General features: G+C 43.8%; 1 protein-coding gene across 1 annotated transcript in view; it reads left to right on the forward strand.

Moving 5' to 3' along the window:
• Positions 1–11,647, forward strand: part of CTNNBL1 (catenin beta like 1) — a 38,192-nt gene extending 26,545 nt beyond the window's left edge. Inside the window, exons 8-16 of the mRNA XM_073683848.1 lie at positions 43–115; positions 377–435; positions 1,633–1,781; positions 1,917–2,098; positions 4,237–4,334; positions 4,440–4,520; positions 8,584–8,721; positions 8,938–9,010; positions 11,398–11,647. Coding sequence (XP_073539949.1) covers positions 43–115; positions 377–435; positions 1,633–1,781; positions 1,917–2,098; positions 4,237–4,334; positions 4,440–4,520; positions 8,584–8,721; positions 8,938–9,010; positions 11,398–11,486 — 942 coding nt within the window. The 3' untranslated portion in view covers positions 11,487–11,647. The remainder of the gene's footprint in view (positions 1–42; positions 116–376; positions 436–1,632; positions 1,782–1,916; positions 2,099–4,236; positions 4,335–4,439; positions 4,521–8,583; positions 8,722–8,937; positions 9,011–11,397) is intronic.
• The last annotated feature ends 1,255 nt before the right edge of the window (positions 11,648–12,902 follow it).

Raw genomic sequence — 12,902 nt, forward strand, 5'->3', positions numbered from 1 at the left:
GGCTGCCAACACACTAATTCCTGAGTTTTTCCTGGCGTGTAGGCCAAGCTGCCATTTGATGCCAACAAGCTGTACTGCAGTGAAATTCTGGCCATTCTTCTCCAGAATAACGATGGTAAGAGGATTAGGGTTTTACTGTATTGTTTCTGCCTTCTGTTATTTGTGGATTGGATTTAGTGTTCAGCTGACTGCGCTGAAGCATTCCATCACCTTCCTCGCATCCAGTCCTCTCCTCGTCCTGACACCACTCTCCCTCTCTCCTTTCCTCTTCTCCCTCCTCAGCCTCATGTACCATCTTGCCCTGTGTCACTGTGTATTGATCCTCTCTGCTGATGGATTTATTCTTCTGTGCTGACATTATCTTCCTTTCTCTCAGACACTCGGGAACTCCTGGGGGAGCTGGATGGAATAGACGTGCTGCTTCAGCAGTTATCGGTGAGCGCCTCCTACTCCCTGCCCGCTTACACCTTGGCACCTCTCCGAGCATACGGTGGTAGACTGCTGTCTCAGCTTTTACAAGAGAATGTCACTGCGCACCTGCCTGAGATACTGTCTAATGCCAAGCCCCATGCCACCCAGACTCTGCTAAAATATTGATTATTGCTATTCTTCACATCATTTTCTCATGTCTAGCTTTTATCTTTCTGCCAATTCCCAGTGTGGCATACACCCATTTCACAGCAATCACTTTTAATGTGGTTTACAGCTTTGATCAGGAGCCATACATTCATTAGGATCTATACAGGTATATACTATATACATTTAAATGAACATATTCCAGCTCAAGTATCTGCTACATATTTTTTGCAGTGCTCTTTATATAATTGGTAGTTTTCTCGACGCCTCTTTGTCATCTGCAAGGGTTGTCATATAGCCTATAAGCAAAATCGCATTCTCTTTAGGTACTGGGAGAAGGCCATCTATATTGCTTAGAGCTGGCATTGAGATTTTCTACAGATTATCGTAATCTGTGTGGACCGTTTCAAAATTGAGAACATCAGCCTACCCACTCTGGTGCCAGCTAAATACAGATCCCAGTTTTTTGCCATATAATCTGAGATCAGTATAATGTAGGGACAGAGACCCTGACTCTAGTGATATGTCACTTAGCTGCTTGTTTGAGTTTCATTAAAATCCTTGTTTTATCGGCAGGAGATCATTTCTAGAGGACTAGTAAACCTGCTGCCATGTAGTCCTCCATATTCATGCGCTCTGTATAACCCCACCCCCAGCACAGATTGGCAGCTTTCTGCCTATGCAGAGTGTACTCAGAAAGCTGCCATTCAATAGTGTGGTTAAGTTATACAAAGAACTGGTAGGTCTGTGCAGATAAAACAGTGATTTTTATCAAAACTACAGCAAGCAGCTCAGTAAGTGACACATTGCTGTAATCAGGACCTCTGACTCTACATCATGCAGCTCTCAGATTACACAACAAAAACCTGATGACAGATTCCCTTTTAAAGACATCTCGTCTCTTCCTTTCACATAATACAGATGCCAGATCTAGTACCAGTACGATGTGTATGGCTCTTGGCGTATACGCCTTTGGGGATACTCTTAGGTTTATGTATTTTGGGTGAACTTATGCATTGAACATAGTGTGTCGCTGAGTATTTTGCTTCCTCTTAGGTGTTTAAGCGGCATGATCCTAGCACCGCAGAGGAGCAGGAAATGATGGAAAACCTGTTTGATGCCCTTTGCTCATGCCTAATGTTGAGCAGTAACAGAGACCGATTCCTGAAAGGTGAAGGACTGCAGCTCATGAACCTTATGCTTAGGTGAGGTGCTCCCAATTTTAAAGACTTCTGAAAGCAAGCAGTGTAATAAATGTGCTGCTTTATGAACATGTATTACTGATATTAGCCCGCGTGTGTTAGTTGCACCAATGTCCTGTAATCCTTGGTCCTTTGCAGAGAGAAGAAAATGTCCCGCTGTAGCGCTCTTCGGGTGCTGGACCACGCCATGATTGGCCCTGAAGGCAGTGACAACTGCCACAAGTTTGTAGACATCCTCGGTCTCAGGACCATCTTTCCACTCTTCATGAAATCGCCCAAAAAGATGAAGAAAAGCGGTGTTTCCGAGAAGGAACACGAGGGTGAGGACGCAAAGAAACTGGCGCTGTGCATTGCAGGATGATTTGTGGCATTGCCACCGGCACCAACAATGCTCCGCGCCTCAGCAGTGCAGTCCGCCACGGCTCAGAGAGCACAAGGTTATAAGTAGGGCATAAATGCTGTCAATGACACGTCTTGTCTTATCCAGCTTAGCATCCCAGAGACGTTATTCTTACTGCATATCTATTCTCTTCTGCAGGAAGTCCTTGTAGACTTTCAGAGGAGTAGTTTCCCGAGGTTGGACTAATCCATCTGATTACCCAGGAGCACACAGCACGCATTGCTTTTAGACCGTGTTCCCATGTGACGCTGTTAGTCACTTTGTGATGGCAGGAAACTAAAGCCCTGAATGCTGCTGTTATTTTCCCAGTAGCAAATGTCACTGTCATTCCTGCTCTGACCTTTATCACAGGCTCCTCTGACTTGGCTTTTATGTGGATAAAGTTGCCATTCGTTTTTTTGTGAGATTTTCCACACTGCGGTCTAAATACGAAAAAAAAATAAAAGGCTATATTTTATTTTAGTGATGCAGAAATAGTTTCCCAGTAAGTGTAAAGAAATCACCAATAAATGACTTGTTTCCATCCAGCTTTACTGGCATACTGAAGGGTAATATTGGCTAACGATGTAACAACTGGCATAGTTTCTTGGCACAAGCAAGCAGACATGCTGTTCATAAGTCTGGAAATCAGACTTATTATAATGGGAAATAATTAAATGGTGGTTATATTGGTTAAGTAAGCACACAAATGAAAAGGGGAAACTGATTTGTAATGAGTCCCACATGTCTGCTGGGCTGTGCCTGCTAGTGCAGCTCAGTCCTATTCACTTACATGGGTATGGTCTATTATACCAGGCCCAGACCATGGATAAGAGTTTCACTGTTTGAAGAAACTTGCCAACCCCTTTAATTCCTTTGTATAAAATGACGCACATGTTTGTACATGCGGGGGTTACAGTCAGTAGATGTCGGCTATATAACACAGCTGGTATCTGTGTTTAACAGCAGATACCGGAGCTCTGATCACTGCTGTTAACCATTTAGATGCTGCTGTCAAACGGACATATACTACATAGTCTAATGGGTATATAACCCCCTGACTCCCCCTACATACCCCACAAAAACCTTTTGAAACTCACCCACGCTCTGTAAATCCTGCCGGATCGTTCTGATAGGCGTCCTTGCTGAGGCGTCTATGCCTCCTTCTGATTGCTGTCCTCCTGCTCTGATTGATGTGGATGATGCCTCCTGCATCATCCACATAGCCGGGCAAAATCTCGTCTGTGCATTAACATCGGCGGCTCATGCCTGTGCACTTTGCTCTGCCCTGCTCCGGGCAGAGGACGGAACATAAGGGCGCACGCGTAGTTATGTTTTAGGCTCTGCTCGCAATAGGGCAGAGCAGAGTGCGCAAGTGAAAGCTGGCGATGTCTCTCCGCAAGCGAGAATTTGCCTGGTTGTGGATGATGCAGGAGGCGTCATCCACGTTAATCAGAGCAGGAGGACGGCGATCAGAAGGAAGCAAGGACGCCTGGATGCCTATCGGACCGGTCCGGCAGGATTTACAGGTTTTTGGGGGAGTATACAACAGGGCTGTTGATTTGGTAACCCAATCCACCAACTAAGACACCTCAATTTCCCTGACATCTGACTCCACCGCGCTGCCTCCACTACTGAGCGTGTACATAAAGTGCTGCACAGATTCATCTCAACTAAAAGTCTAGATCCTTAGATCAGGAACAGAACAGACATTTATAGGACATTTCATAACTTTCCCAAATTCTTATGAAAACATTTACTGCACATTCTGCATTGTACTACTGTACTCAATTTATTATATATTTTAGGAGACGGTCCGTTACATACCGACTCCACCAAAATGGACACCGACTCAGTCTCCACAGCCCTGGTACAGGGGGAGTCAGGGGGTTATATACCCCTTTATGGAATGCAGCACAGCCGCTGATTTAATGTGCTTGTCTTCGTTCAGATATGAAAAAACTGATGATGGGTTTACTTTAAGACAAACCATAGGGATCACTTGTATGTCATTAAAGAAGCACTCTATACATTTTCATATCAGCGTTTCTATTGTAACTGGTCATTTTTACTATACAGAACATATCTGTTCCATCTTGGCTTCATTACTGCGGAATCTGAAAGGGCAGCAGAGAACCAGACTACTCAACAAGTTCACCGAGAATGACAGCGAGAAGGTGAGTGTCGGTCAGAAAGGCTTGTCCCCATAGCATGTTATACTGAGATTTGCTGTGTGTCTTAGGAACCGTCTGCTCCTTATCTGAAGCATTTCCATTTACCAGGTGGACCGCCTTATGGAGCTGTATTTCAAGTATTTAGAAGCTGTGCGGGTGGCTGACAAGAAGATTGAAGGCGAGAAACACGTTAGTATCGTGCAGTCCCACATTTCCTAAGGCACTTAATGTTGTGTGTAGGACACATTGTCCAGTCTACCTCTACCATGCAAATCAGAAATTATAGTATGTCTACCTCTATGTGAGGCCGCTCTTCTAGTTGCCCACCATTGACAGGGGCTGTGTAGTCATCAGCACCCTGCAAATGGAGGAGAATCTATTTTGCAGTGATTCTGTTGATGGAGGAGCTATTCCTGCACCGCTCAAAATCCTTTCAAAATCTACATTAATAATAAAAGAAATCTCTGATTATAGCTGAACATGTCTGGCCATTGACTGAAAAGTCTAAGCTAATCATTTGAGTCCATCATTGGGCATCTGCAATCATGAAAATCTCAATTATTTGTTTTTTTTTCAAATATCTATTTTTGTTTCTCAAAAGGCAAAGAATGTGATAAAACTGCAATAATCAATACCTGAATTTAAAGGTGTTGTCGACTAAGGGACAATCCCTTGTTAATGATATCAGGGAGGTGGGGAAAAAACTCACCTGCTGGACCAGTGCTCACATGACACTGAATGGCTTTAAAGGGCTACATTGATTGTACTGAACAGGCATGCCAGTGACACACTCCTTGTTACTGTTTCTCTGCTTTGGATGGTAAATGAGGGTCCTGAACTTGGTTTTACCTCCTCTATGGACTCAGAATTGCTTAATGGTGTTTGAGAACTGGTCTCCTAAACCAGGCTAACCTTTTTCCTGCCAAGGATATATCTTCTACGTCATTGCAGGGTAACAGCTTGGAAGCCAAGGACAAAATGAGATCCATCCTGGCTACTACTGGCCATATCATAGCAGCCATCCCGCTAATATTCTCAGCTTTAGGCTACGGCCCCACTATCAGTATTCGGTCAGTATTTTTTCTCAGGAATGGGAGCCAAAACCAGGAGTGGGTGATAAATGCAGAATTGGTGACTTGTTTCTATTATACTTTTCCTCTGATTGTTCCACACCTGGTTTTTGCTCCCACTCCTGAGAAAAAATACTGACCGAATACTGACCAAATACTGATATCGGGGCCGTCGTCTTATACTGAGAACTTTATGACCGTTACCTCTGACTTCCTTAACTTATAAATAGGGATGAGCGAACCCAAACATGTTCCGGTACCGAATCCCAAACACGGACTTCTTATTGTACGCCCGGTTTACTCTTCGGGTTCGGCAGATTAATAAAGCTTGTTGAAAGGCTGCTGCATAGCCTATCAACAAGCTTTTCCGATGTGGGCACTTCCGGCACCATCACAGCTATGGCAAGTATTGGCATTGGTGTGATTGGCCGGCGGACCATGTTAAAAAAAAAAATAATAAAAGAAACGTGGGGTCTCCTCTATTTTTGATAACAAGCGCAGGTAAAGCCGATAGCTGCAGCCCTCAGCTGTCTGCTTTATCTTGGCTGTGTATCAAAAATAGAGGGGCCCCCACGCCAATTTCTTCTTTAATTGTATAAATAATTGAAAAAAAAAAACGCCGTGGGGTCCCCCTTCATTTTTTGATAACCAGCCAAGGTAAAGCTGGGGGGCTGGTATTCTCGGGCTGGGAATTTCCATGGATATTTGGTCCTCACCAGCCTAAATATAGCAACCCGCAGCTGCCCCAGAAAAAGCGCATCCATTAGATGTGCCAATTTTGGCGCTCTGACCAGCTCTTCCCGCTTGCCCTGGTGCGTTGGCAATCGGGTTAATATTTGAGGTTGATGTCAGGTGTGTAATGTCCGCTGATATCACGCCCATAGGTTAGTAATGGGACGGCGTCTATCAGATACCCCCATTACTAACTTACTAACCCGGTAAGCGAGAGGGTTAAAAAAAAAAAAAAAAAAGACAGACACGCAAGTAAAAAAAAAATACTTTATTTGAATAAAGATTACCCCACACTCCCTCATTTACCCATTTATTAAAAATAAATCCAGGAAGTTCCTACGGTAATTCAATAGATGGTGAAATGTCCCATGATGCCCATCAAATCCTATGGAGTGGAGTCTTGTGAGAAAGTTCTCAGAACGAGACTTCATAGTTCTCTCCCGTTCAGCAGCAGGCACGTAAATTCTCACGCTCCTGCCTGCCACTGACTCTGAGTAACCCTATGGAATCTCATTCTGAGAGCTGTTCTGTCTGCTTTGCCTTAGCTGGTTATTAAAAATAGGGGGGGCCCCACTTCATTTTTTTAAGGGTCCCCTTATTTTCAATAACCAGCAATGGCAAAGCAGACAGCTGGGGGCTGATATTAATAGGTTGGGAAGGTCCATGGATATTTTCCCATTCCCAGAATAAGAAGACCAGCTCACTGCTGTCTGCTTTCGCTTGGCTGGTTATTAAAAGTAGGGGGGGCCCCACTTCGTTTTTTTATTAGTATTTATTTATTAGTAATGAATGAAAAACCCGACATGGGGGTCCCCCCTATTTTTAATAACCAGCTAAGGGAAAGCAGACAGCTGCGGGCTGATGTTAATAGGCTGGAAATGCCCATGTTTGTTGGGCCATTCCCAACCTACAAATATCAGCCTACAGCCACCCCAGAAGTGGCCAATCATATTTGATGCGCCAATTCTGTCACTTGGCCCCATCTCTTCCCAATTGCCTTAGTGCAGTGGCAATCGGGTAATTGTTTTTGGGATTAGTAATGGAGATATGTCTGTCAGACACCCCCACGGCAAAAACGGGGAGAACCTAAAAACTCCTTGTAGAAGCTGTACTTGGTGGCATTTGATCCCAGGACCCCAGCACTGAAAAGCAAAAGTGCTAACCACTGAGCTGCCTTGCTGCCCATTCAGTGGCCGGAAGTTTTGTGAAGCGGAACTGCACAGCTCTGTCAACTGTATAATGGCCTTATCGGGGTACTACAGATCTACCTTTATTCAAATGAATAGTCATGGATGTGAAGTACCTGGCTGCGGCCGTTAAACAGTTGTCGGAGCTGTGTAGTTCCATTCCACAGCTGATCGGCGGGAGTGCTGGATGTCAAACCCCACCGATCTCGTATTGAGGACAGACCATTAATATAAAAATACCGGATTACCCCTTTAAATATGTGTGGCGTACCTAATCTGTTTGTTCATGCTTTTAGGCAATAATACCAATATTTCTGCTCTTTATTTTCGTAAAAAAAAAACATGAACGCAAAATTGCATCAAGGTGCCTGTGTTTATAAAGTGCTGAGTGGCGTTTTGACAGTGTTAGATGTCTACATTCAGGAAATATATTATATATTTATAATTTATAAATATAATATATTATTATATATGTATTGAGGGGTTAATAGCAATTTTTTGAATTTAGTAATTTAAGTTATTTGTACAGATCAAAAGTGCAAAAATTGTCCTGGCTACGAGATGTGCAAAACAGTTAAAGGGTGTCTGTCATGCCCCCAAACGCTATTAACCTGCAGTTATAGCACTAACCAGTAGATTAAGAGCATTGCAATGGTGTCCGGCCACTGCACTGAAAGAGCTGCTACCGGGAGAAAATGAATTTTTGTTCCTCCCTGGAGCTGCCAGCTTTCAGTCCTAGAGGTGTGCACAGAGCAGGTACAGTCACTGCTCAGTACACTGCGAGCTGCAGCTGTAAGCACGCCTCGGCACTGACTGACAGCCAGCTGTACAGCTCTATCTGTGCAGAACGAGCGGTCAATCACAGTGCCGGGACATGCTTACAGCCTCTACTCACTAATGTGTTGACTGATGACTACCCTTTCCGTGCACACCTCTATGACTGAAAGCTGGCGGTTCCCTTGAGGAATAAATTATATTTTCTCCCAGTAGCAACACTTTCAGTACAGTGGCCAGACACCCTTGTAACGCTATTAATCTGCAGGTTAATAGTTTGGGGACATGACAGCATCCCTTTAAGGGCTCTCTTGAAATTTCATATTAAAGTTTACAGGGTAACAAGCCTTATTGATTTTTAGTTGTTTTTTTTATGAAAAAAATCTGACATTAAAGTTTTGTAAAAAGAGTAATAGCCCATCCTCTGAACTGGGAAAACAGTGTGCTGTTGTCGAGCTACCATTCATCACTTTTTCTTTCTCTAACTAGGACATGGTGCGGCGTGGTGAAATACTAGATGATGATTTGGAAGACGAATTTTACCTGCGCAGACTTGATGCTGGGCTGTTCCTCCTTCAGCTGCTGTGTTACATCACTGCAGAGCTCTGCAACAGTAGCATGCCACAGGTGACTGCAGCGCCGCCTGATAGATCATCTATTGGGGAATGCAGCATGACTTGTCTTCAGTACAAAGTTATTAACCCGTGCACCTTTTACATAAACCAGAACGATGGTTCTTTCCTTTATTGTCCGTCGCAGTGATTTTCTAGACTGACTTTTATGATTGAAGCTTGTATTGTGTGCTCTCTGCCTTCATACTCTGTCCTATCTGCTTTGCTGTAGGTACGACAGAGAGTAATGCAGATTTTGAACATGAGGGGCAGCTCCATCAAAATCATTCGACATATATTGAAGGGTGAGTATTAAACAGTGTTTCAGCTTGTCATATTCATTCAAGGTGGAAACACTTTTGTCCATGTGCCCTATTGTAAAGGGCCCCCTTACAGTAACCATTAATTAGGGTCACACTTTTTAACTTGATTTCGTCACTAGTTCATTCATACGGCTATTTGCAGCTTTCTCTGGCAATAGGTTATAGCTAGAAATGTCTGCAACCCCTTTAACAGACTGTAATAAACTATGCAGGTAAAGGGCATTTTCTTAGAATAATATTATATTCTTTTGGGTGGAATTGTCCTGAAAATGAAATGTTACTGAATTTAATCAAAGAAAATAGTACAGATACAGTGGGGAAAATAAGTATTTGATACACTGCCGATTTTGCAAGTTTTCCCACCTACAAAGAAAGGAGAGGTCTGTAATTTCTATCATCAGGTACAGTTCAACTGTGAGAGACAACCTAAAAAAAAAATCCAGAAAATGACATTGTATGATTTTTTACATAATTCATTAACATTTTATTGCATGAAATAAGTATTTGATACAATAGAAAAATGAAAACTTAATATTTGGTATTGAAACGTTTGTTTGCAATTAGAGGTCAGACGTTTCCTGTAGTTCTTGACCAAGTTTGCACACACTGCAGCAGGGATTTTGGACCGCTCCTACATACAGATCTTCTCCAGATCTTTCAGGTTTTGGGGCTGTCGCTGGGTAACATTGAGTTTCAGCTCCCTCCAAAGATTTTCTATTGGGTTCTTGTCTGGAGACTGGTTAGGCGACTCCAGAACCTTGAAATGCTTCGTACGGAGCCACTCCTTAGTTACCCTGGCTGTCTGTTTCGGGTTATTGCCATGCTGGAAGACCCAGCTACAACCCATCTTCAATGCTCTTACTGAGGGAAGGACATTGTTGGCCAAAATCTTGCAATACATGACCCCATCCATCCTCCCTTCAATACAATTCATTCGTCCTGTCCCTTTTGCAGAAAAGCACCCCCAAAGTATGATGTTTCCCCCACCATGCTTCATGGTTGGGACAGTGTTCTTTGGGTTGTGCTCATCCTTCTTCCTCCAAGTCGGCGAGTGGAGTTGATACCAAAAAGTTCTATTTTGGTCTCATCTGACCACATGACTTTCTCCCATGCCTCCTCTGGATCATCCAGATGGTCATTGGCTAACTTCAAATGGTCCTGGATATGTGCTGTCGTGAGCAGGGGGGGACCTTGCGTGCCCTGCAGGATTTTAATGCATGACGGCGTAGTGTGTTACTAACTGTAATGTTTGAGACTGTGGTCCCAGCTCTCTTCAGGTCATTGACCAGGTCCTCCCATATAGTTCTGGGCTGATTCCTGACCTTTCTCAGAATTATCCTTACCCCATGAGGCGAGATCTTGCATGGAGTCGCAGACCGAGGAAGATTGACAGTCATCTTGTGTTTCTTCCATTTTCTAATAATTGTGCCAATGGTTGTTGCCTTCTCACCAAGCTGTTTGCCTATTGTCCTGTAGCCCATCCCAGGCTTGTGTAAGGTCTACAATTTTGTCCCTGGTGTTCTTAGACATCTCTTTGATCTTGGCCATGGTGGAGAGGATGGAATGTGATTGAGTGTATGGACAGGTGTCTTTTATAGAGGTAGCGAGTTCAAACAGGTGAAATTAATACAGGTAATGAGTGCAGAGTAGGAGGGTTTGTTAAAGAGAAACTAACAGGTCTGAGAGCCAGAATTCTTGCTGGTTGGTAGGTGATCAAATACTTATTTCGTGCAATAAAATGCTATTTAATTATTTAAAAATCATGCAATGTGATTGTCTGTGTTTTTATTTTTAGATTCTGTCTATCACAGTTGAGGTGTACCTACGATAAAAATTACAGACCTCTCCATTCTTTATAGGTGGGAAAACTTGCAAAATTGGCAGTGTATCAAATACTTATTTTCTCCACTGTACATGTAATATTATGGATCTGAAAGTCCCACAAGGAGGCAAAATTATGGAGAATATAGTGTATACTCAATATATATCTACACAACAGATCATTAATGGTGTGTTGGACCGCAGGTGCTGATAGGCTATGTATTAACTGGTCACTTACTGGCCTGTTAAACCTAAAAGGCCTTGCATACAGAATCATTTGGTACACATGTTTTCATGGGGCGATGTCCTGCCAAGAGCGATGATTTTGATGCCCGCATAAAAATCATTGCACCCGATGAACAAGCTTCTTGGTTGTTAAACTGGTGCTTGCCATCTTCTTTAGCTGGGCTGATTTAGATGGGAACGACTATTCCTACAAACACCAGTTCTCCGATTATTGACCATTACTGTTTATTAGATGTGGCTGCCAAAAACCCAGTTATGCTGTGTAACAATTAATATTTGTTAAAATGTTTTATCTGTTGCAGAATATTCTGAGAACATCGGTGACGGGAAGAGTGCAGATTTCCGGGAGAGTGAGCAAAAGCGAATCCTGGAGCTGATAGAGACATTGTAAAAGATTAGCCGTAATTCATTCCTAGAACAATACAGAGTTTGCAGAGCATTGCACAATTCCAGGACTTCGGATATCTGTTTTTTTTGTATATACTGATTTGGGATCAGATGTATTAGACATCGGGTTTCTGCCTACTCTCTGTGATTAGTGGGAAGTTTATTGAAAATCACTTTTATGTGTGTCCTATTTTTATAAAAAAAAAAAAAAAATCATTAAATATTCGACTGTCTATTCTTAGTTATTTAAGGTTATCGGAGGTCATGTGATCATATTGAGGCTGATTGTTTACATTTTTAAAGGGAAATTCCATTCTAAAGGTGGCCATCCACATCAGATAATCGTCAGCCAATGGCTATCCTTTTTGATCCCCTAATCTTTATTGGGGAGAAGAGCCTAAGCCAATGCCGGACACTTCTATCACGTGATACCCCTGTGATAGATCATGTGATAGTTCACATGAAATTAATTTGGCACAATTTTAATATGTTAATTATAATAATTTTTTTGCATTAATTGTATAACTTAATATTGAGCACAATTAAGTATGCTGACATCACCTATGTACAGTATGAGACCCTACACGCAATATGAGCTGCCATAATCCTCCTATACACAGCAGGAGGCCGCACGGTGCCATCTATACACAGCAGGAGGCCGCACGGTGCCATCTATACACAGCAGGAGGCCGCACGTAGCCATCTATACACAACAGGAGGCCGCACGCAGCCATCTATACACAGCAGGAGGCCGCACATAGCCATCTATGCACAGCAGGAGGCCGCACGTAGCCATCTATACACAGCGGGAGGCCGCAAGTAGCCATCTATACACAGCAGGAGGCCGCACGTAGCCATCTATATACAGCGGGAGGCCGCACGTGGCCATCTATACACAGCGGAAGGCCGCACATAGCCATCAATACACAGCAGGAGGCCGCACGTAGCCATCTATACACAGCGGGAGGCCGCACGTAGCCATCTATACACAGCGGGAGGCCGCACGTAGCCATCTATACACAGCGGGAGGCCGCACGTAGCCATCTATACACAGCGGGAGGCCGCACGTAGCCATCTATACACAGCGGGAGGCCGCACGTAGCCATCTATACACAGCGGGAGGCCGCACGTAGCCATCTATACACAGCGGGAGGCCTCACGTAGCCATCTATACACAGCGGGAGGCCGCACGTAGCCATCTATACACAGCGGGAGGCCGCACGTAGCCATCTATACACGGCGGGAGGCCGCACGGTGCCATCTATACACGGCGGTAGACCGCATGTAGCCATCTATACATGGTGGTAGACCGCATGTAGCCATCTATAAACAGCAGGAGGCAGCAAAGCGCCATTTATGCACAGCAGGAGGCCGCACATAGCCATCAATACACAGTAGGAGGCCGCACGCAGCCATCTAT

The sequence above is a fragment of the Phyllobates terribilis genome, unplaced genomic scaffold, assembly GCF_046119375.1.
Source record: "Phyllobates terribilis strain yellow unplaced genomic scaffold, ASM4611937v1 Scaffold_5__5_contigs__length_657084704, whole genome shotgun sequence".
NCBI lineage: Eukaryota > Metazoa > Chordata > Amphibia > Anura > Dendrobatidae > Phyllobates > Phyllobates terribilis.